Source organism: Phoca vitulina, unplaced genomic scaffold (genome assembly GCF_004348235.1).
Source record: "Phoca vitulina isolate PV1807 unplaced genomic scaffold, GSC_HSeal_1.0 scaffold2, whole genome shotgun sequence".
Taxonomy (NCBI): Eukaryota; Metazoa; Chordata; class Mammalia; order Carnivora; family Phocidae; genus Phoca; species Phoca vitulina.
In genome coordinates, this window is record NW_022589705.1 from 2,419,493 (window position 1) to 2,443,595 (window position 24,103).

At 47.0% G+C, this 24,103-nt stretch overlaps 1 protein-coding gene across 1 annotated transcript in view; it reads left to right on the plus strand.

The window, feature by feature from the left end:
* Positions 1–693: 693 nt before the first annotated feature.
* TBX15 (T-box transcription factor 15) overlaps positions 694–24,103 on the plus strand; it is a 99,091-nt gene continuing 75,681 nt past the window's right edge. The window contains exon 1 of the mRNA XM_032415494.1: positions 694–969. Coding sequence (XP_032271385.1) covers positions 765–969 — 205 coding nt within the window. The 5' untranslated portion in view covers positions 694–764. The remainder of the gene's footprint in view (positions 970–24,103) is intronic.

Genomic DNA, 24,103 nt, shown 5'->3' on the forward strand with positions numbered 1-24,103 from the left:
GCAGGAGTTTGGAACGGCGAAGATCAGACCTCGACTTTCGGCCCTCCTCCCTCCCCCATGAAGAACCCGTGGGGAACCGGGAAGCCAGGGGTTAAAGTCGGCCCAGGAGCATCCCCCGGACTACCCGCGCGGAGCCTTGGCCCGAGCCTCGGTCTCTCCCCTCCTCTCATTGGCCCGCGCTCTCAGGGTTTCTCCTGTTCCCTCCTCGCCATTGGTCGGGGGCTGGCTTTTTTTCCCCTCAGTCTTTCTCTTCCTCCCCCTCCCTCTCCCTCACCCCACGGACAGGAGCGCACCGCCTGCCCCCAGCTCCTCGGGAAGGGAGGAATTTAGAAAAAAAGTTTCCCAGAAGTTTGGATCAGAGGAAGGACGGGAAGACCAAGAGAGGAAGAGGGAGAGGGAGGAGAGAAAGGGAGAGGGAGGAGAGAGAGAGAATAAAAAAAAAGATGAAGTCCAGTCTGCACAGCCTGTGAGCGCCTGCCCGGGTGGGTGGGAAGCAGGACTCGGGCGCTCATGCAGCGAGCGGGCGGCGCTCCGGGCGCTCGTTCCTAGCGGCTGGGGCAGCTAGGGGCGCCGGTCGGAGCCGGCTGCGGAGGGCGGGGGAGGACGCAGGGGGAGGGTGCAGAGGACCCGCAGCGCCGCCGCCTGTCTCGGCCGCCGCGCCGCCGCCTCTCCCGGGCCCGGCCCGGAGGGCGCTCCGAGCGTGAGGGCGCGGGCTGCTCCCTCAGTAGCGGGGGCGAGCGGAGGCCGGGGTGCGGGCGGCTAAGATGAGTGAAAGGAGAAGATCTGCAGTCGCCCTGAGCTCGCGAGCACATGCCTTCTCCGTTGAAGCCTTGATCGGCTCAAATAAAAAGCGGAAACTGCGAAACTGGGAGGAGAAGGGGTTGGACCTGTCCATGGAGGCGCTGAGCCCCGCGGGCCCACTCGGAGACACGGAGGACGCGGCCGCACAGGGCCTGGAGCCTCACCCGGGTGAGTGCGCAGGACCAGACCGAGGGAGGCGGGCGGAGAGGGGACGCCGGGCGGCCAGCCCGCGGGCGGAGTGGTGTGGAAGGAGGCCCTGCTCGCTGACGCCCTGCCTTGCTCCAACGCGGGTTTCCTTTTCTTGGCGCAAATGTCTTGAGCCTTCCCCAAATTCGCGGCAAACATTTGAGGGGAACTGAGCCTTGCATTTTCGTCGCCAACCTCAGGCAAGGAGGCCTCGCTTGCATCCCTTTCTCTTCTGGGAGCGGAGCGCACTGTTCTGGTGTCCACAGCTGTGCGGCCGCAGGCCCCTGGGGTTAAGGAGGGGCGCAGATCGAAGGCGACCGCAGGAGCGGAGAGGGGCTGGGATTCGCTTCTGAGAGCTCCAGAGGACTGGCGCGGAATTCTCGGGCTCGACACCCAGTCTCGGGAATGCTCAGTTTGTCCCATTTAGCCTTCGACCTCGGTCCTCGCCCTTCCCCCACCAACTTTTCTGGGACTCAAGTTCTTGTGTTTCCCCTATTCCGGGGACGACGGAGCATAATTATATTTCTACTTCGTTGGCGTTTATGGAAAAAAGTTGTATGTTAGACCCCTTACCCTGCGCCCTGGGTCACTCTTCAGGGCCCACATCTCTGTGTACTGGAGGGGAGCGGAGCGATTAATTTGTGTCTCAGATCTATGCACATTATATGCACACAACACGTAAAACACAGAGCGGATGTTTGTGTCTGTATTTTAGCAGAAACCTGGGAGGGTAGTTGAAGGGGGGGGGGGACAACTTAACGTTTTATATTAAGTGCCAAGATTTCAACTGTGCAAAACAGCCCGGGGGAACAGCTGTTGTCGGAAGAATCTTGCGCGCGCGCGGGCGCGCGCGTACACACACACACACACACACACACACACACACGCACGGTCGCAGCTTGGTTTAGCGGTTTCAGAAACTTTCCAGCCAGGACTTCTGCTGCCATTCTGGAGGTGCTCCTGGCTGACCAGCTAGGGTTAGGGAGTAAACCTGGGTCAGCGCGCCAGGAGCGGAAAGCCAGGGTGGTGGCGGCGGCCCGCAAAGGGATGGGGGCGGCCATGGGCCGAAGAGCTTGGGGACTGAGCTTGGGGCCCAGGGGCTTGGGGGCTGGAGAACTGGCCGACCCAGGGAGGGACAGCTGTCGCTTACATTTTCTCTTTCGGCAGTGACAGTTCAATTTCCATGCTCCTGAGGCTAATAATAACGCGATTAGCGGGTGACTTGCAGAGACAGAGTTTTATGAATTCTCCGTGTTCTTGTGGCCCGTTACGGTATTTGAGTTTAGTGCTGGGGAATTATTTTTATTAGTCGATGAAAAGAAAATTAAAAGGAGATTTATTTCGTCCGCTCAAATCTTTCCCTGTATTTGGATGCGGGTGCCTGTCCACGCGGACCCCTGTGTGGGCAATCCAGAAAGGAACGCGTGGCTAATGTGTGTTTCCCATCTCTGGCCAGACCCTGTTTCCTCACCGCATTTATATGTTGTGGAAATCTCACTTGTGCCTTCACACGGTTTAGTGGGAGTTCTTTCAGGCCTCATGACAACTTATGGTTTCGGAGGTTATTTTACTTTCCCGACAGTGGAAAAGAGAGAAGTTGCTTAACTGCGCGTGGCAGACATCCTGTCCGCGGGTACTTTTCTCTAGGGAGGGGTCCAGGTCCGCCGGAGCTGGTCTAGGGTCGCTTGTTCAAAAGGACCAATACGTGGGGTCATGATCAGAGACTCAGCTTGCAGTTTTCTCTTTCCGGCCTTTACATCAGTCATAGTGAGGAGAGAAATGGTTGGGGCAAGAAGAGACCATTCCAGAGACATAAACGCGAGGACCTGTTGTCCAAAATGCTGTTCTCTTACTCCCACAGTATGGGGGTAGGAGGTGAGGACCTAACAGGACTTTATGTCACACAGAGTTCAGTTGACCCCTTCCCATCTCATCATTTTTTAATTTTTTTTTTTAAGAAAAAGATGGGCGTTTGGATTGGAGAAAACGAAATATGTTTGTGGGGTTGAGGCCGGGAGGAGGAAGAAGCTGAAAGCCGAGAGTACTCGCGGGCCTTCTGCGGGGCCAGACTACCAGCCCGGCCTGGCTGCGTCGTGCACCGAGGGGATCTCCAAGTTAGAGCCCCCGCAGTGGCCAAAGCTTTCTTACGAACCGGACATAGAAAGAGAAAAGAGCTTTCAGAAAAACTGCTTGGTGGCGTGGAGCCTCCGCAGTCCCCAGAGTGGAGGAGGCGGAGCTGCCGGCTCTGCGGTAGGCGAGTCCAGGGATTGGGGTTCCCTGTAGGCCTTTCTTTCTTTTTCCTCTAATTCGGCGCCCTAATGAACACACATCTTTAAAGGTGTGTGTATGGTGGTGGAGGTCGGGGAGGGGCACGGGCGACTCCATTGTGCCCGGGGCCATGTCTCTGCCGTCCTTGGCCTCAAATTGTTTAAACTCTCTTCCCGGATTCGGATCGAGAGCAAGCTGGACCCGCCGCGTGGCTCGCCTGCGCTAGGCCGATGATAAGAAGTCAGGAATGGGGGGGGGGGGGGAACGACAACAGAAACAAAATTGCCACGGAGCTTGGGGAAGGATTAAACAAACACGCAAACAGACACAGGACACCCGCGTAAAGCAACTGTGTTTATCATTTTCACCATTCCCTCCTTGACTGGTACCTCCGTTTCCAGCCCTCCCTGTCCGTGCCTTAAAATCCCAGGATTCTGAGACAACCCAAGGGTTAGATTTTAATGTTTAACTTTTATTCAAAGACGTGGCCTTTTGCTTTTTCACAGTCCGTTTTTCTTTCCGCGTCCGGACAGAGCTGGCTTTACTTGGCGCCGGGCGCCCGCAGCCTGGGGCGTCAACCTGCAGCAGCGGGGGACCAGCCCAGCCTGCGCGCTGTAGGAATTCACACATCAGAGGACACACAGTATGTATTTCAAAATTTTCCACCGAGCCTGCTGGTCCCGAAAAACCCCGAGGCCCAAAGGGCCTTGGAGAAGGGCCTGTGAGGTGCCCTCATTATTGCCAGAACTCCGCGTCTTTTGGAGAAGCCGCCAGGACGCAGCCGCCGCGGGCTCGGGAGGGTCTCCGAGGAGCCTGACTCTCGGGCCTGCTTGCCCCGGCCTCTCATCAAGCAGCAACAGGAACACTTTTGAGCCAAGATCGCCCGGAACAGCTGCTCCGGCTGCGGCCTTGGAAGTATATTTCAGGCACGCGGCGGCGCCATCTGCGCTCGGACCCCAGCCCCGGCTCCACCCGGCTTCCCCAGCTCCAGTTTGGAGTTTGGGCCTTTCCCGCCCAAATCCACAGCCGAGTGCGGCCGAGGTCCGGTCTCCCGCGGAGCGAAATAATTCAAACCTTCTGCGAAAGGATTTCCCCCTCCAGGGCCTGGGGCCCTGAGGCTTGCAGCCGCGGCGCTCAGAGGCCTAAGAAAGTGGCGGCGTACGCGGGTGGGCACACAAAGCAGGCACACTCACGAACATGCGGGCAGATCTGTACTCCGCGCACACGTGCACATATGTCAGGCTCGCGCGTCCCGTGCACCTATCTGCGCAATCCCTAGTTAAATGAGACAGGCAAAGCCCGTGCAGTGCCCCAGGGCACTTTCTTCTTTCGAATTACCGAGATCAACTGTTCACGCGAATTAATCTGCCAGTTTATGGCTTGTGTGCTCAGGATAAGACTCCCAAGATTTTAATCCTGACATCACCCCTCCACCCACCCCCAATCCCCAATAGGGAAACACAGGGTCAAAACGGAGGAAGTGACTCTTCACTGACGTTTAAGTAATGGAGAAAAAGCGATGAGTTTGAAGCCAGTGGGGAGACTGTGCTTGCGCGGGGCAAGAACCAGCCAGGGCGCAGGCCGGAGCTTGGACTGCCCGGCAAGGGTGTGGGGTGCGCTGGGCGAGAAGCCAAAGTGTATGCCTGAGGTAGAGTCCGGGGCGAGGAACACCGGTTCCTCAGTGGTACGTGCGCCCCTTCGCCAGCGCAGGCCTCGAAGGTGCCAGGCCGGGACCCCGAGGATGAGCCAAGTGTGGTGCCTGCTGGACATGCGCAACGCTCTCGCCTGCCAAGTCAAAACGACCTTCCGCGGTGGCCGCGTCTTTGGTGAGTGACCTTGTGTGAAGGGGAGTGAGGGGGTAGGCTAGATCTGAATTCGTCATACGCTGGCGAGGATGGTTGTGCTCGGCTGCCAAAAGCCCTTTTGTCGCTCAGGTCGGACGGTGGCTAAATCGGACGCCCGGCGGATGCGCGGGGCTGGGAGAGCGCGTGGCAGTGGCTCCCGGGAGGTGGGCAGGGTTATGAAGATGTTCTGTGTTTTACGCTGGCCCTGACGCGGTGGCACAATTGAAGCCCCCAGGAAGAAGGAAACAATTCTAACCCCCTCCATCGCGTAGATGGAGCGAACTGCTGGAAGGCAGTGGGGAGGACAGGGAATTGGGAAAACCCTAATGCCCAGCGTTTGGAATGTGATGGAAGGGAGGCGGAGTGTGCTGTGTTTTGCACCGTCATCCACCGTCCCCCGCGCGCTTCACAGGCCCTTGTGAGGCGTGGAGAAGGCGCTGGGGTAACAGGCGAGCGTGCCGGGTAGCGTTCTCTCCCTTCGCGGCTGGGCGGTGCAAGGCCCCTCGCCCGGCTCCGCCGCCCGCCTCTGCCCCTCCGAGACTGGTCCGCCGCGCCGGGAGAAGCCTTTCCTGGACAGATCAGCTCACAGCCTAGGCGCGCAGCGCTTCTGAATTCCCGTCTTCCACGCCCCACCCAACACCATTTCTTATTGAACACTTTATTTATTTGGGTTCAGAGCTAGCCACCTTAGGCTTCCTGATTTTATAGATTAAACTCCCAGGAAGAAAAGTTCGCGGGGTGACGTTCATGCAGGGGGAAGGGGGAATTAAATTTTTAATAGTGGAGTTCGTACTGAAATTATATTGACATATACCCGCTGCCGGTTTACTTCCCCCCCTTACTTCAAATGGTATCATGAGCATCTTTTAAATTTTAAAGAAAATTAGTTTAAAATCTGATTAATACACCCAGCACGCGAGGAGCGACTGCAGAATGGTGTGAAATGCCTAACCTGGGGGCCAAACCTAAGATGATCGGGTATTGGTGGTTTGCGTTCCCCCATTTATTTGTATAATTTCCTTTGTGTGTGCAGACATGAGTTTAATGGAAGCAAGTCCCTCACCATTAATCCTTCATGTTGGGCCACAAGGGGAGAGGGACAAATACGTTTTGGCTCAGAAGACCCGAAACATTCTGTTCATCCAGGCTTCTCGAGGGCACTGCTGCAAGTATCAAAGAGTGAAATACTCCGGGTTCGTGACAATGGTTCTCTGTATTGCCAAAAATATATTAATAAGATAAGGGGATGTTTTTGAGATCCCTATTATGGACTGGGTTAGAAGTTTATTTCTCACATCCAGGAGTAAAATGATTACTTCTTAAATCTGTCAGTTCCTTCTCTAGGTGACTGTAGAGTTAAAAACAAGACAGAAGTGAGCAGATTCCACAGGGATAAAGAGCAGAGAGCAGATTGGCATTTCACTTTCCTTTCTGGAAATGCAGAAATCCATCTAATGATTATTATGGGCGGGGGGTGTAGCTGGTTATTGCTTTCTTACTCCCAAAAGATAAAGACAAAGTAGTGCAGCAGGAGAGAATATTTAAGTGGTTTTCTAGTTTTGACCTTTTGGGATATTTTTCCACAGGGAAAAGTAGGGAACTGGTAGAATGTGGACTCTTCCCCTTCTTTCTCTCCTCCATGTGGTTTATTTTTGCCTTGCCTTTTCTGGTTTCCAGTGAGCCCTGCATTTTATATGTGTATGATTGAGATACAGGGGTCTGCACTGGGAACAGCAATTAGCCAATTTGTAAATTAGGGTCCGTTCACATGTCTTTGGGTGAGGATAATCATTACTTAATTTAAGTGAGGCCCTTGTTCCAAGTGTCAGGATGGAAAATGAGACTCAGTAGGGAGGACAGGAGGTGAAATGGGAAGAGGTGGGGAATTAAGCTTCTGGTGAGGACAAATCAACATTTATGCAGTTCCACTTTGAGGCAGGACATTCTGCTGACTACAAACTGATGATGAGCTTTTGATACCAGAAGTGAAAGTAGGCCTTGCATTTGATACTCGATTCTGTACTCTTTTTACCAGCCAGTGTTCAGCTATGCCCTTTAGATATAAGTGTGTAAAATGTATTAAAGAGTATATAAACAACTGTGTTTACACACAAATTTATGTGTGAACTCTACCGCTCTGAATGAGACATAGACAATATCTCAGGAAATATCAGAAAAATATTAGAGAAAATAAACTGCCCCCCTTATTTGTGGAGCCAGTTAACACACGGGGAACACCTACAATATGAGGGCGGGGCAGAAATTTTGTCATCTCTAGGTATCACTTGACAAGTCGAGGGAATCCCAATTTGAAACTTCTAGGTATTGGCATTTTCAGTTAAGTGTCAAATTAATTGAAAATTTTGACCAAAGCCTAAGAGAAAACACCAGAAAACGAGACTGTACAGATGCAATTTAAAAGAGCAGGAAGAGTGGAATTTTTTTCTAACTAAATTTGGCATTTGATTTTGTGAATAATGCCACCTTCATTTCGGATGGGCAGAATGCTGGCTTGTATTGAAGAAGAATTTCATGTTCTTCCATGCAGAGAGTTAACGGGATCACTAAGGGAAATCTGTTAATAGAAATAACGAGAGAAACTGTGATTTGGGGATAATAATTTAACAACATAGAAATATGTGCAAAAATCTTCTATTTTCTTGTATTTTCTTCAGTATAGTTGTGGAGGCTAAATGAGCTGTTTCCAAATTGCCACACACTTTAGAAGATTAACAGCAACAACCTCCCCCCCCAAGTCTGGATTGCAAGCGTAATATCCTAGTACAGCTTTATTTTCAAAACCGGAATACTAGAGATAACAGTAGATCCCTTGAAAGGGATCATTAGGGGTCATTATTATGTACCTAGTCGGGAGCCTTGGAGTTTTAGCGCCTAGTTCTCAGCGGGGTGAACCGAAATTCTTACTCCCAACACCCGTTGCCTTCTCTACTCTCCCACGGCCCCGAAAGTCTCGTCGAAACCCCAGACGGGGGCTCGGAAAGCAGTAAACCCACCTTAACGCTCCCTCCCCTCCTTCACCTCCCCCCACATCCTGTTCCCCTCCCCCCACTTCCTATACGCACGGTGAAACGCCCATATTTTTCCTCTCTCAAAAAAAAAAAAAAAAAATCAGATGAAGTTTCACCGGGGAAGGATTTGGGATTGCACCTCTTCCCGTGAAATAGGACGGCTCGAGTGACCTTCGCAAGTTAGAGAATTGGGCCGCATCCGCGTCTGCCCTCCTCCGGCCCCTCGCCCGGGCCTCGGCGGCGCCTTGGGGCTGGAGCGGCGGCCGGGTCAGGAGCGCCCGGGCCGGGTCGCGGGTGCGCCACGGCCCGGGCTCCTGCTCTGGCGCTCGGGGCTCGGTCCCCGCCGGCGGGTCCGCGCCGCTGCGGGAAACCAGGGAGTGAGCAATCCCGAAGGATGGGTGGTGCCCTTCTCAGCTCCCGTTACAGCCTGGAGAAATGCGGGCAGTCAGGGGTAATCGGGAAGGCCTTGGTAAAAGACCCCCCCTTCTCCCCGCAAAAAATCAAGGAAAAAAATCCAAACAAACAAAAAACCCAAAACAACAACAGCAAAACCCCAAACCCAAACAAAAACAAACAACCCTCCCCCAAAACCCCCCAAACGGAACCCAAGGATCTTACACCTCGCGCCCTGAGGGGAGTTTGAGCTTTTGCTTTCATCAGGCTGAACAAATATCCAAGGAATCAAACTGACTTCAAACATTAGCAATTAGAAACCAAGAATCCTTTGCCCTAAGAACTTTTAATCCCTAACCATTTCCAAATGGGTAATTCTAGGGTCAGTAAATATCCTAGCCAGTCTGTTAAAAAGGAAAGTCGTTCTGTGGGTTCTTCGAGAAGCAGAGGATTCCCGGGTGCCTCAGAGGGTTCATGATGGTAGAGATGCCCCCTGCCTTCTTAGAAACCCGGCATTGCTCAACCGAGACAAAGGGACAGCAAGCAATTGGCCTTCACGCTATTCTTGGAGATTAAAAGCAGTGAAATAATTCTTCTCCTAAAAAAAAAAAAGAAAAAGAAGAAAGAAACCACCCATAGAATTGACTACTAGTCATTGACTACTACATTCTGTAACAGGCGGGAATGGCTTCCCTGCTAAGCTCCACATTAGCTCAGAGGGGACTCTTCCCTGGAGGCTCCAAAGTATCAATCACACCAGGCCTCAGGGCCCAGAATTGTAACGTAGGGCTTAGGGAACTTGGGTGGTTCCGGGCTTGTGTTCTTGCTCCTGAAAAATATATAATTGATTTTCACCGTAGGGAGGGGCAGGTGTTGGTGCCAGTAAGTGATTGTGAGCACAGCAGTGCTTTCCCTGGGTTTGAGAAAGCTTCCTCCATTTAGTAGCCTTATACTTTGATTTATTTATTTATTTGCAGCAGAGCTGGGGGAGGGGTTATATACCTATGCACTATTTAGGCAAAAAGAGGGTTTATGAGAAAATTAATCCTATGAGCAAGTTGCAGAAGAATACTGAATTGTAAAAACATTTCAGGAAACTTAATTGCTTATGTGGACGTTTTTGAGTCTTCATTATACTACAAAGCTTTCAACACAGGTCCTCATATTCTAGATTATATCCATGTATTATAGAGGGCTCAAGGAAGAGGGCTTGACTAGCTTAAACTAGATTTAGAGTCTAGTGCTAGATTTATCATTAATTTTGGAACCAGGGATATTTGTTCTAAAGGCAGACATATAAACGTTGAAAAAAAAAGTTTTAAAGTTGTTTCATAGCCTCAGTTCCTGGTTTGTGAAATGAGGGAGAGAGATTCAAATGACACCTGAGGCCTCTCTAGCTATAGGATTCTGTGATCTTGTTAACTTTTTAAAAAATGTTAACATTTTCTCCTAAGGTACCTTGGCCATCACTTGACTCATCCCTTTGTTGGAACAAGGGGAGTTTTAACTGCAATTGTAGATAGTAACAGTAATAGCAATTCAAGGTAAAAAAAACCCAAAAAAGAAAAAAAGATTTTTTACTGCTAGAATTAAGAGCTTCCATAAAGCTCTTGAAAAGTTTTTAGATTAATATCACATGTTCAGAAGTTCTGGATCTAGTCCTTTCTGTTTGATGTAACCTATTGTTGCTTGTGTGACTGCCCAGGACCCTCCTGCTGGGAGAATTCTATGGCATTAGTGAATTTAAAGGAAATACAAGTTATCTATGCTTTGGACATTTTCTGTGCCATTCTCAGAAATATCTGGAAAAACTATGCATTTGAAAAATGAAGACTGAGAAAAACAACTTCATCATTAGTAAATTGAATTGATGGGACCTCCCTTCCCCCCAAGAAAATCAGTTGCCCCTCATTACTCTCTGAGCCTAATGGAAAGCACTAGTAACTATTTTCCATGTCTAGTCTGCTAAGCCGAGGTCTTGATCTGGCAGAGATGTGAGAATGCTAAAAGGATGACTTAGTAACAGGCAAAACGCTTGTCAACAAGATAGATCAGAAGACAGCTTAGCATTCAAGACCTCTATTCATAGCTGCTGAACTTGAGGGCAGGGTCAGACAAAAAACTGGGCCCAGCACACACCTAGGAAGGGCTCTCATGTTTCTATCTCTCCTTACAGACTTATACAGCTGGGCCAGTGACAACTCCCCACTTGTATTTGATGCCCCCATTCTCTACAGCCCCAGCCCCTGTGTAGACTTGTATCTTCAAGGAGCTTATGGATTTACTGTCATCCTCTTTCACTACCACCCTATAAACTGGTATAGGGCAGGGACCTTGTATTCACTGCTTTTGTATCTCCAGAGCCTAGCACAAGTGGCTGGCACAGATTAACACTTAATATATAATGATAATAAATAGCAACATTTGTTGAACACTATGTACCAGCCACTGTGCTAAGTTGTGTATTATATATCACAGTGACATAATATAATATAATATGTAGTTGTATATAATACGTATTAAAGTATATAGTATAGTTATGTTATATTATTACATAATATATAATATAATATATGTGTTCCAAATCACAGTATATGATAATCATGTATATTACAAATAATACACAACTATATATATGGAATGTATATATGTGTGTGTATGTGTGTGCATATAGAATATACATAGTATACACACACACACATTCCAAAGCACTGGTATGAAATAGTAATACTCTTTACTATTATCTTATCATTTGTATTTGGTGCAATGAATGAATGAGTGATACAATATAGTGGTTAAAAGCTCAGGTTTTGAGCTTAGACTGCTTGTTTCTGAGCCCTGGTTCCAATACTTGCTAGTTGTATGACCTTGGGCAAGTTCCTTAATCTCTCCCAACCCCAGTTTCTGCACCTAGGAAATTGTAATTATAAACATATTCATCAAAAGGTGGTTGTGAGGATTAAATTAGTGCCCATAGAGGAACAAAGGATTTAGCTGTGTCTGTGATTCCTGTCAATTGAATTGGTAGTGATTATTCACTTCGGTGACCAGCTTGATAAGAAATTGTTGCGAATTGTAAATCTGGCAGGCACCACTGCTGCCCGCTTCCCCCCCACCCCGCCCCGTCTTCTGCGTTAAATGGGATGTTTGGGACTTGGAGGGCTATCAGTCGGTACTTGGTATATAGCCTATGGTTAGAAACAGAGTAGAGAATCTGAGTACGAATGGCTGGCTAAGGAAGTCAAATAGGACTTGGCGGGCTGTTGCTATTCAGGGTTCCGCTGAGGCAGAAAGCCGGCCTCCGAGTAAGCATCTGAGGGAGGGAGAGAGGGCTTTAAGGGTGAGGACCAGCTGTCTGGCATGCAGTATGAAGAGAGGGTAGGTGGAGGGTGGGGCAGGGAGCCTCGGCTTTACCAGCTCCCCGGGAACTAGGCTCTGGCAGAGGACAGAGGGGCCTTTCCAGATGTGGGAAAGTGGAAGAACACAAGCATGTTTCTCTGGTTAGTTTCTGATATTTCGACCTGGAGCCCAGAAATCCCCACATGGTCAGGTTTTATCCTATGGGCAATAAGGAAGATTCATTTTCATAAGGCCTTTGTTTGTAAACCTGTGTTTTGATGGCTCCCAAGGTTGGGCAAAATGAACCAGTTGCATCCATTTATTGAAGCCGCAGTAAAGGATTTGTAGGTGTTGCTTAGTTGAGTTAAAAAAAAAAAAGAGTAAAGGGACTAAGTTTAAGGAAAATCGATAACTAAGTTGACTGTCAGGAAGAAGAGACTGGGAAGTCTTTTTTTAGGGAAAGCAGCAGAAGCCCCGGCCGTTGCGTTAGAACTTACATCTGGCTGCACAATTTTGCAGTTTTCTTCCTTCCAGCAAACAGAAGCCTGGATTTGATCATTTACTATTTTGTTTTTTTTCAAAACTAGTTACACCCCAAACTTTGTTTATATTGATTCCTGGTAGCAGAGGGGGAAAATGCATTCCCAGGGGAAGAGGAACAGAGACGATCCCTCCCAAGGCCTCCTTCATGGAGCCCAGCACCCTTCAGCAGCAGTACTCAGGCCCTGCCTGACCATCCGGAGGAGGGAGCTGCCCTTCCCTGGCTGGAATTCAGGGTTCGGTCTTCCAAACAGATCCGTGCACCACATTTCATCTCCAAGACAGCTGCTTCTTTACTTCCCCAATCTTACAAACATCCTCTTCTCTCAAAGTGCCCACGGTGCTGACCACTAAGAACTCTTCTGGATTGAGGGCACACTCTGTACCAGGCACTCTGCTCATGGTTTCATTCACATTGTCTCATTGCATTCACCCAATAGTCCTGGAAGGGAGGTAATTGTTTCCCCATTTTATGGATGAAGAAATTGAGGCCCAAAGAGATTAAATTAAAACTTGCCAGTGTCCTTAACCACTACACGATATTGCCTCCCCCTGTAGATGGCTCTTTAGTGCTCTAGAGAGAACTTTGAATTTTGTAGATGGAAATCTGTGCTTGCTGCCTGTGCTGTTCCCCCAAACAGAAATTATTAAATCATAAATGAGAGAGAGCTCATTTACAGTTTCGGGGTCTCTGTTTTAAGGTGCCTTCTCCCTACAGGCTGGAGGAAGTCTCTGTGTGACAGTGATACAGGGCGGAGTTTCTGAGCCACAGTCTTTGGTATAGGGCATGTGCAGTAGTGCCAACCTGACTTGCTTTTCTTTGACTTTCATGCACAGAAATCTCAGTGTCTGAAATGTGGGGGCTACATGTTGAATTTGATCGAAAACCTCCTCAACCTAAATCCCCTCATGCAGTGAAATTCAGGGGAAACTTTAACTGCCCTGTTTTACCCATTCCCTTCTCCATTCACAAGGGGATGGATGGAATCATATTGGTAATTGATTCAAAATGGAACAGCTTAGAAACGTATCAGTTGCAGTGAGGAGCAATTTGTGCATTTCTAAGTACTGTTGATTTTTTCAAACTCAGCAATCACAGCTGAAATCCCTTTGCCATGGATTGAATTTACAAAGGAAAAGATTCTGATTTCCACAGTGGCTTCTTTTTAATGCCCGAGGATTAGGTAACCGCCTTGAGGACCCACAGCAAGTACACCCGCTCTCAGAGTCGCGGCTTTAACTTTAACCTCTGAGTGACTGCTCTGATTCATTTATTTTGTAACAGCTCTATTTAGAGCAGCCTCGTTTGGTATGGGATCAGTTATTTGCAGAGATCTCTCATCCCTAGACACACTTCCACCATGTGCTCCTTCATTCTTCTAGCATGTTCTACGTGGATGTGCCCCCAGCAGTGAGTTTCAGGGAGCTTAGTAATGGGCTTCAGGGTTTCTGGTCCACCTGTTCGCTGTCTTTCCACCACTTTTCTCCCCCTCCAAGTAACCTTCCTCTCTTAGGAAGTCTGATGTCTCTAACAGGGATTTGGAGAAAAACTACACCCCCTGATTTCAGTGTGTGGACTGTACATTAAAGTGTTTCTTGGCCGTGTAACTGTGAGGTCTATCAAATTCCTGTTTGTGGTGCCCAGTGTTAGAAAAGTGGCTTTTAGAAACTAAAAAGAGAAAGACGTAAAGTCCGTCTCTGTTTTAAAGCTTTGCTTTTTCCAACAGCCCACCCCACTCCGTGCAGGCAACGATTGATGGGATTCAATATGCTCTTGCATCAACAGAAGCATATGAATCTCTGGGCCCATTTCCTTTCCCAAGGAACCAATGTGGAGCCAGACTCTTGAAATATAGAGTGTGGCAGAGGAGGGGATGAATGCTGCAATCTTGGATGGTTTGCTGGAGCTCACTCAAGAGATCTGTTCAATTAGAAAGGTAGATACCGCAAGATCTGAAACCAGCCAGGCCTTGGCCATTTCATTTTTCCTCCAGCATCCAGAGCCCTGGTTGCATGGCCAGTATTAATCCTGGGAACGTTAGATCCCATCTGGTGCAACTGTGCATTACCCAGATTAGACTGTGACATCACAGAGATTTAAGGCATCTCTGTGATATTCTGACTGGGTGGTAGGTACTGCGGGAGGCGCTCCCTACAGACACAGGACAATTTGACAGCTGTAGGAATGAGCAAATAGTGAACGAAGCCCTGGCGAGAGTGTGCATGCGTGTGTGTGTGTGTGTGTGTGTGTGTGTGTGTAGGGGAGGGTTGGCAGGGGTGCCGAGGGGTGTTATGGAGAGCTGGGAGGAACGGTTCCCCCAGCCTGCGTGGGTGAATTGGTTCCGGATGTTAACATTTTTTTCCTTGGGGCTTGCCTACATTTTTCTTTTTCTTTGCCTGTCTGTTTTCCTGCCCAAGCTGTTAGGCCTCCACAGCTGTGTGGCTCATTGCTGGTGAGTGTTTAGAATGACAGATCTGGCTTTATTGCAAGGGCAATTTGGGGGCATGTGTATAGGTAAACTTTTGAGAGGTTTTTGTCCAGCATCTTTCATAAATTTTGAGGGATTTTTTTTGGGGGGGCATCATCTTGTCAGCTTAGTACCAATCCTGTATTTCATTGGATGACCTCTATTGGAGATCAGTTATGAAATGTTTTGGAAAGCAGATGGTCCTTCATATCCCAGAAGCCGAAGGAACTGGCTGGTGTGGGAGACAGTAGAGGGAGGCCAAGGAGGCAGCAGAACACAGCCGAGAGCTTGGGGTGTGGGTCAGTCAGGGTGCATGGTTCTGGCCGTGTGGCTTTGGGCAAGTGACTTCACTCTGCCTCAGTTGAGTACATGGACGCTGAGGGTACCATTACCCGCTGCAGGGCTGCTGTGGGAAATCAGTGAGACAGCAAATGCCAGGCACTTGGCGCAGTGCCAGGCGCATAGAAAGTACCCAGTATTAGCATCTGTCTCCCTTGATCGTACTTATCGTTTTAGTAAACTGAGAAAACGCAGAAGCTCTTCAGTGTTCTTATGAGAAACTTTTTGGTGAGTGTCAGACACAGGATTGTCCCAAACTACTCTTCTTAGCTGATTTCCACTGCTGCCCCATTCATAGCACAACCCTTCATATAGGCTGACTAATATTTTCAGTGGACACATAATTGACATATACATTGTATATGCATTATATACATATACATTGCAATATGATTACCACCCTTTGTGGTGCAGAAATTTAAGATGTAGTCTCTTAGCAACTTTCAAGTATATAACAGTGTTGTCAACTATGTCGTCAATCACAGTGCTTTGCATTAGATCTTTAGTATTTATCTTCTCGCTGCAAGTTTTGTTTTCTTTGACTGATATTTCCTTGATTCCCCCTCCCCCCCCCAGCCCCTGGTAACCACCATTCTACTCTGTTTCTATGAATGCAGCTTTTTTAGATTCCACATAGAAGTGACATCATATGGGATTTGTCTTTGTCTGACTTATTTCACTCAGCATAATGCGCTCAACATCCATTCATACTGTGGCAAATGGGAGGATTTCCTTCTTTTTCTGAGTAATACTCCACTCTATCTGTCTGTCTGTCTAACATCTTCTTTATTCACCCATTGAATAGACGTTTGTTTTCATATCTTAGCTACTGTGAATAATGCTACAGCGAACATAGAAGTGCACATATCTTTTTTTGAGATCCTGCTTTCATTTCCTTTGTACACAGGCTTTTTCATTATCCTCCATGACTTTCTCCTGCTCCTCCTTCTGTTTGGAACACTGTCTTCCTTCTCCTTTCCTAAAATTCCTTCTGAAGAGAGCTTATCCTGCTTTCAAGACCCATCTTAAGCACTTGGTATGACGGAAATATTCCCAGATGAAAAAGGGCAATTTGATACAAATGTGAATTGACATGATGCACGGATTCAAACATGCAGAGCTCACATACGATTTGGGTATTGTGCTAATGGAAGAAAGTTCTGGAATGCCACTAGCTTTATTTCCACTTGGAGTCTGCTCTGGAGAGCTCCCCTTTCAGGGGTCTCTTTATGGTTTCCTCTCAAAATGGCACCAGTGCCTTTCTTTCATTTTATAGTCACAAAGGAGTCTCAGTTAGATGATATTTGGCTCTCAAAGGAGTAGCCAAGATGGTCAACATACAGGGGTCCCTTGTTGGCTGCCGTCGTCAGCAAACTCCTCTTGAGAGGAGGTCTTCACCAAGTACTCTGATTAGACCATTTCTGAGCAAGGCTTCTGTCCTGCTTTTGGCTTCGTAGAATGGAAGGCTGCAGGCTTACCAACAGGCCAGTAGTTTGAATTTAGTCTTTCTTTCCTTGGCAGGATATATGCCTGTTATCTTCTTATTGTCCTTGTAGATTGGTACGTACTTTTCGATTCTTGAGCAACTGATACCTGTAGCCAAGGAGACAGTGCCTAACCATCTCTCCTTGTTCTGTGGCTATCTTTGCATATATGTGCGCGCACGCACACACTCACATAGTGCTTTCGCTTGTGCTTTTCTACATTTTAAAACTGGTCACTGAAGAAGGGGTAAAGTAGAAGCCTATAAAACTTAATGCTTTGTACTTTTCTTACGACACTTAACACATTTTGCCTTGAATGATAACTTTTTGGAGAGCATATTTGTTTTATAAATGGACTAGAGTGGAAAACCCTGGGGACCACTGTGTCTTACTCATCTCTGAATCCCTGTTAGCTCTCTCTGAACATTTGTAAAATGGAATCGGTAGTTGTCAAACTTTAGTGATGGATTTTGTAACTGTTATAGCCACTTTGCAGATGATTTGGCTTCACGATGGTCCTAGGCGCCCAGCATGAGGTGTCTGCCAGTTGCCTGTAGGTGTGATCTTGGACGTGTCAATTGATGTCTCTATATTCTGGAGTCTCTCTATCTCTAATGGAGATAAGGCCACTGGATTTTAGTAAGAAGGAGAGGATATCTCATTGTACTATTAACAAGGCATTTTTGTAGCTGATTGCTGAATGCTTTCTGCATGGAGCCTATTTTGGAAGCTCTGTCCTGGTGAGGCATTAGCATTTAGAAGCACGATTAGTTTGTGGGAGTACCTCTGCCCCATCCTACCCTGTTTTTTTCAGGCCTTATGTCCATGGCGGCCTCTGTTTTCTGCCCAGCACGGGAGAAAAAGAAATGGAATAAAAGGCAATCTGAAAATCCCCAGTGCTAGACTGAAGTGCAAAAATATCTCCAAATGAAAGACAGATTGCATGAGGTTGCCCAACAAAGCAGCATAGAGTTACATTGAGCTGAAGCAGAATGACAGAAATTCTTTTGGTGGTTCCTTCCCACGAGCAGTAGGAAGATGTGAGTGAACTGACAGGAGGTCCCAGCTCAGGGCTCGGACCCAGGATGTGGGAAAAGGCAAACTGTCAGGAGGAGAAAGGAGAAAATCCTCTGAACCTTAAGGTAAGTTTTGAGCAGGGCAGGGGCCTAAGGGATGTAAGGGAGATCTGTGAGAATGCATTTCGGAACCAGCACGCTCATAAAGAATAGTCAGGGACCGAGACGTACAAAGTGCCAAGTACTTTTGGGGACCTGTCAATTACATAGAAGATCCTTAGTACTGTCCTGGGTCTGACTCAGATCATCATGGGGAAAACAGCCTCAGTTTGCTATTTCCCTTCCACCTTTATGGCTCAGCTGGAACCTGCTTTAGAGGAAAAGGCTCTCCAGACTTGTCTTTGTTTGGGCTCTCAGCTATCGTGCCCACAGTGGCGGCCGATCATTGGGACCAACCTGGTGTCATTATGGGTTTCCCAGGGCTCATGGCTTTCAAGCCATTATTACATTCTGAATACAGCAAAGTGGAGGCAAACTTCCATGGAAGTCAACAGACCTGAAGCTCCAAGTTGTGGGTAAAGAGAGCTTCTCTGCACTTTGTATGTAAGCAAGTAGGATCATTCTGAGTCTGTCTTTCTCTGTTTGAATATCTTTGATCCTGAATCATGAGGATACTTCTTCAAGATGAGCCTGTGGGCCCCTAAGTGTTAATTGCCAACAGACTCTGGGAATTGTTCAATGTCTTGGTGTCTTCCGGGAGTTCAGCATTCCAACATAGTGCTTATTCTAGATCCTCTTTAGAAAGAGAATATGTTTCAGAAACTCAAACTTGGGAATGGGGCACGTGACAACACACCAAGATCTAGTTGTAGGTCATGAAGGACCCTATTGGCACACCTCTGAAGGACAACAGGGCTCTTCAGGTGCTGTAGTGCATCCTGTGGAGTATATATTGTCCATAAGAGGTTTAAAAGTTCATTATTCATGGGGCGCCTGAGTGGCTCAGTCTGTTGGGCATCTGCCTTCACCTTGGGTCATGATCCCGGGGTCCTGGGATGGAGTCCCGCATTGGGCTCCCTGCTCAGCGGGGAGTCTGCTTCTCCCTCTCCCTCTGCTGCTCCCCCTGCTTGTGCTCTCTCTCTCTCTTTCTGTCAAATAAATAAATAAAATAAAAAAAATAGAAGTTCATTATTCATACACTGGCATCCTGATTCTTTTTTTAAAAATTCAATTAGCCAACATATAGTACATCATTGGTTTTTGATAAAATGTTCAATGATACACTAGTTGCATATAACACCCAGTGCTCATCACAACACGTGCCCTCCTTAATGGCATCCTGATTCTTTTTATTTTTTTAAGATTTATTTATTTATTTGACAGAGAGACAGCGAGAGAGGGAACATAAGCAGGGGGAGTGGGAGAGGGAGAAGCAGGCTTCCCGCTGAGCAGGGAGCCTGATGCGGGGCTCGATCCCAGGACCCTGGGATCATGACCTGAGCCGAAGGCAGACGCTTAATGACTGAGCCATCCAGGCACCCCTGGCATCCTGATTCTTAACTAAACCTTAAGGTCTCTCATGGTCTAGACGATCAGGAGCAATTAACCACAGATAGTAACTCCAGAAGGTCACTGCCTTGTAGTCCTTGTGATAATCACACAGATTGATCTCCTTTATATGTCTATATATAGACATATAAAGGAGATCCTTTCTTTTCTATTTCACCAAGATGTGGGGTGGAGGAGAGGATGATAGGATCTTGAGCTGTAAGATGAGGGGAAAGACCTCTCCTTCGAGAGGGAGTGAGCACCTTTGTCCAGGATGCTAAAGAACTTGGTACAGATACCCTGGGGAAAGAGACGCTCTGACCATTGTGCTAGTTGCCTTTCATGACTTGCAAAGCTTCTCTTTAACCCAGATCTTGTTAACAGTCCCTGGTAGGTGATGCAGTGGTTATTATACCTGGGCTATTCTGTCTTAGGGAAATTCTGTCTTTATATGTAAAACCAACCAACCAACCAACCCTGAAGTGCCTGGTACTCAAGATAGAGTTTGAGGCCCGGTATCTTTGTCTGGAAGGGGCTCTGGACAAACAGAGAAGCTCCCTGTGCCTGACTCAGGGGCTGTGTTCATTGCAAACCTGAATCCAACATCCACATCATACATTCTCTTTAGATGGGAAGTGTGGCCCCAACACCCTTTTTCAGAAGCCCAAACCAGAGCCACCAGCCCCTCAAACTAGTTTCTATGCTTAGAGCTTCTGGGTCTTTCCTTCCTCATGTAGCAGCGTCAACAAAACAGCCTGTTTACCTATGAGTGCAAAATAGTATCACACCAATTCTTCTGATATCTGAGTAAACCCTGTAAATAAATTTCTACTTAACTTTAACCAGTGGGATTTATAATTAGGTGCTGCTATACCTTACTCTGGAGTATGTGAATTTTTGCCAAGTGGGTAATAGAATTTCTGGATGATAAACTTACTTTTCAAGGTACAAAGGTTGTTTGCTCTTTTTAGTATTCTAGAGTGAAATGCTATGCAGAACAACAAAAAAAAATCCATTGATAAAGTGAAGGCAAATTCCTATCATGTCAGTAATACCAGGTTTTCATGTATCAAAATTGTTAAAAGTAAGTCTTATCTTACTGTAACAGATTCTATATTTTTGTTGGGGCTGGAAAATGGACCCATTTTGTATATTTGATGACTTGGATTTCACCTCCTGCATTGGCCAAGCTCACAGATTCCATGTATTACTGCTTGAAAATGAAAGGGTCCTGTTTCAGGGAATTTCTTTCTTTTTTTTTTTTTTTAAGATTTTATTTATTTATTTGAGAGAGAGAGAGTGAGAGAGAGTATGAGAGGGGAGAGGGTCAGAGGGAGAAGCAGACTCCCCACTGAGCGGGGAGCCCGATGTGGGACTCAATCCCGGGACTCCAGGATCATGACCTGAGCCGAAGGCAGTCGCTTAACCAACTGAGCCACCCAGGCGCCCTCAGGGAATTTCTTAAAGAAAAATTCAAAATACTTCACAAGGGTGAATTTCAAAAACATTGCTTACGTTATGCTTAGGGAACGGGCCCTAATTCCATTTTCGGGTTAGAATACTGAATGGAGTCTTTTTTTAAAAATTTAAATTCAATTAGCCAACATATAGAACGTCATTAGTTTCAGAGGTAGAGTTCAGTGCTTCATTAGTTGCGTATAACACCCGGTGCTCATCACATCACGTGCCTTCCTTCATGCCCATCCCCCAGTGACCCCATCCCTCCACTCCCGACCCCTCCAGCAACCCTCAATTTCGGAAAGTCTTCTTACAAGGGAAAAATGTCAGGCACGTCCTAGTGGCGGGCAACTGGCAGTCCAGGTAAATCATCTGCCCTCTCCATACCCTTACTTCTCCCCGCAAATGGGGGAGAAGACGGCGTGGCCCCCAGCTGTCTTTCAGAGGTAGTGGAAAATAGCTTCATCTGGCAGAAACAGGCTCTGGTTACTACTGTCGTTCTCTTTCAGACAACTAAACATTTTATTAGGAAACTTTCTCAACATGGAGTCCTCCCGAGCCCTCCTTCACCTTGATCACTGTTCTTGCTGTACTTGTCCACTATCTCTTTTCTCTTTTTTGCTGGAGCATTTTATTTAATTTATTCATTCATTCATTAAAAGATTTTATTTATTTATTAGAGAGAGAGAGCGAGCGAGAGAGAACAAGCACAAGCAGGGCGAGAGGCAGAGGGAGAGAGAAAGGGAGAAGCCGACTCTCCGCTGAGCAGGGAGACCGATGCGAGATTCAATCTCATGACCCTGGGATCATGACCTGAGCCGAAGGCAGATGTTTCACCAACTGAGCCACCCCCAGGTGCCCCTGGGGGTGGAGCATTTTAAAGCAAACCTCAGGCTTTCTGGCATTTTACCAAAGTATTTCAGTACTTGAGTAGATCTGCAAAAAGGGTCATCTGCTGACCTAGATAAAATGACATCATCACATAATACGATCAATACTGATTCCTTGATATCATCTTAGTCAATCCACTCAAATTTCCTTGATTTGTTCAAAAACTGTTAAGCCCTCAGGGCCAACTTTTCTCCCCTGATTTTGCCCACCTGTTTTGCTTTTTTTCTAAGGATGCCACACACCAAACAAAAGTCTGTACTAGGCTGACTGCCCGATATATCTGAAGGGCGCATTTCTAGGACGAATTCTGAGGCCCCAGCATGGCTGACTTTTTTTTTTTTTAACATATAATGTATTATTTGTTTCAGAGGTACAGGTCTGTGATTCAACAGTCTTACACAATTCACAGCGCTCACCATAGCACATACCCTCCCCAGTGTCCATCACCCAGCCACCCCATCCCTCTCACCCCCTCCACTCCAGCAACCCTCAGTTTGTTTCCTAAGATTAAGAGTCTCTTATGGTTTGTCTCCCTCTCTGGTTTTGTCTTGTTTCATTTTTCCCTCCCTTCCCCTATGATCCTGTCTTATTTCTCAAATTGCATGGTTGACTTCTTTTAGGAGATCTGAACCAGGAGGAGGTGGTGAAGTCTGTGTTTTGGAAAAGTCTTCAGATGATTTTGATGGGCAACCAGGTTTGGAAACCACTGTTCTCTACCACTATGTTTTCCTTAGGAATGCCCAGGAGATGAGGGACTGGTCAGTGCACATTTGACATATGACAAGAATTTTCTGGAATCTATATTTTTAAGACTATTGTTCTACTAGCACCCAAATAAATGTCATATCTGAGAACACTTGTTATTGTAATAACATCAGAAAATCTCTTTTTGTTTTAATAGGAGTGACGAGTGGCTATTGAAATAATATGGACCTGTAAGTAATATCTGATTACAGGCTCCCTAGGCAAATAAGGCTCAGGATGTTTTTCTGGTTGTGGCAAATACAACTTGTTGTTTTATAGAGGTCATGGAAAATGAAACTCCTTCAGGGTTTTCATATTGGCAGTAGAGTATCATTCTGGAAGGGAATTAAATTAGAATTAAATTTAATTTTATGCAGGTTAATTCAGGGAGCTCAGCCCAACATTTGCAACTCTTAGAATGAAATTTAGTCCCGAATGGAACACCAGGTTGAATAAAACACAAGTTTAAAAGTGAAACATTTGGTTAACCTTTCCTTTTGTCTACACGGCTCTAGAAAACTGCTTGGTGTGTTTTATCTTCTACTTCTCAGTCTGCTTCTCTTAACTGATGCATGGGATCCACCGAGTTAGCAGGAGGATTATAGCTATGTTTTTCAGGCACATGGAGAACATAAAACCTGAACTTGGTGGTGAACTTATTATTTGAAGTTATCTTGATTAAAATATTGCCTAGTAATGCTGCTCCTTGCAGTCATTTCTTTATTTTTTAAAAAAGATTTTATTTATTTGAGAGAGAGAGAGCTCGGGAGCATGGGGGGGAGGGGCAGAGGGAGAGGGAGAAGCAGGCCCCCCGCTGAGCAGGGAGCCTGACGTGGGGCTCCATCCCAGGACCCTGGGATCATGACCTGAGCCAAAGGCAGACGCTTAACTGACTGAGCCACTCAGGTGTCCCCATTTTTTAAATTTTTACCCAGTGTTCCTATGACTGTGAAATCTGAAATGACCACCTGTGATAGGGTCATTTTTGGTCCTTTAGTTTTGTGATTGTTCGAGGAGAGCCTTGACTAAATCAAAATGATACTAAAGAAATATGTTGGTTAATATTCTGTTACAAAGATTGTTGCTAATCTCTATTGGGTTCCTTACCAAGTACACGTGCAGTGTAGTGAGTAGTTGTCATTAGTCCGTGTACCTTAGTATTTGGTTTGTCTGTGTTTGAAGGTCGATACTGTGAGTGTCACGGGTCAGCCTGTTTGTTTTCTCCTGTGGCACTGTGCTGTACCTCTAACAAAGTATGGTAGTGATGATGTGGGGGTACAATCATGTGTTCATGTATTTCCTTGACTAGACCTGGCATCTTCCGTAAGGCAGGGGTCTGGCTTCTCTAGCGCTGTAGATCCAGTCCTCACACCACCCTGCCTTTCAATAAGTGCTCAATTTATGTGTGTGGCAATTAATGAATGAGATCATTCATTTTGTGGGTTTTGTGAGTGTGACTGACTGCTTTGACTGAACCAACAGACTGCACAATGTAGTCAGATTGCTGGCTTTTCACCAAAAACATCACTTGTGGAATACTGCTAATATTTTACATGTGTATAGAAGTTTATTTTCTCAAAGCATTGTCCGTCCTAGTATGAAAATTCATGATAAGCTCTTGATTCTCTCAAAACCACACAGAATGGAGCCACCAGTTATCTTCTTTTAGGGGCGGGAAAGCAGATGAAGACACGTTGCCCCAAATCACAGCCAAGGATGAGTAGAGCTCCGGGAGAGGCCTCTGGATTTCCTGTG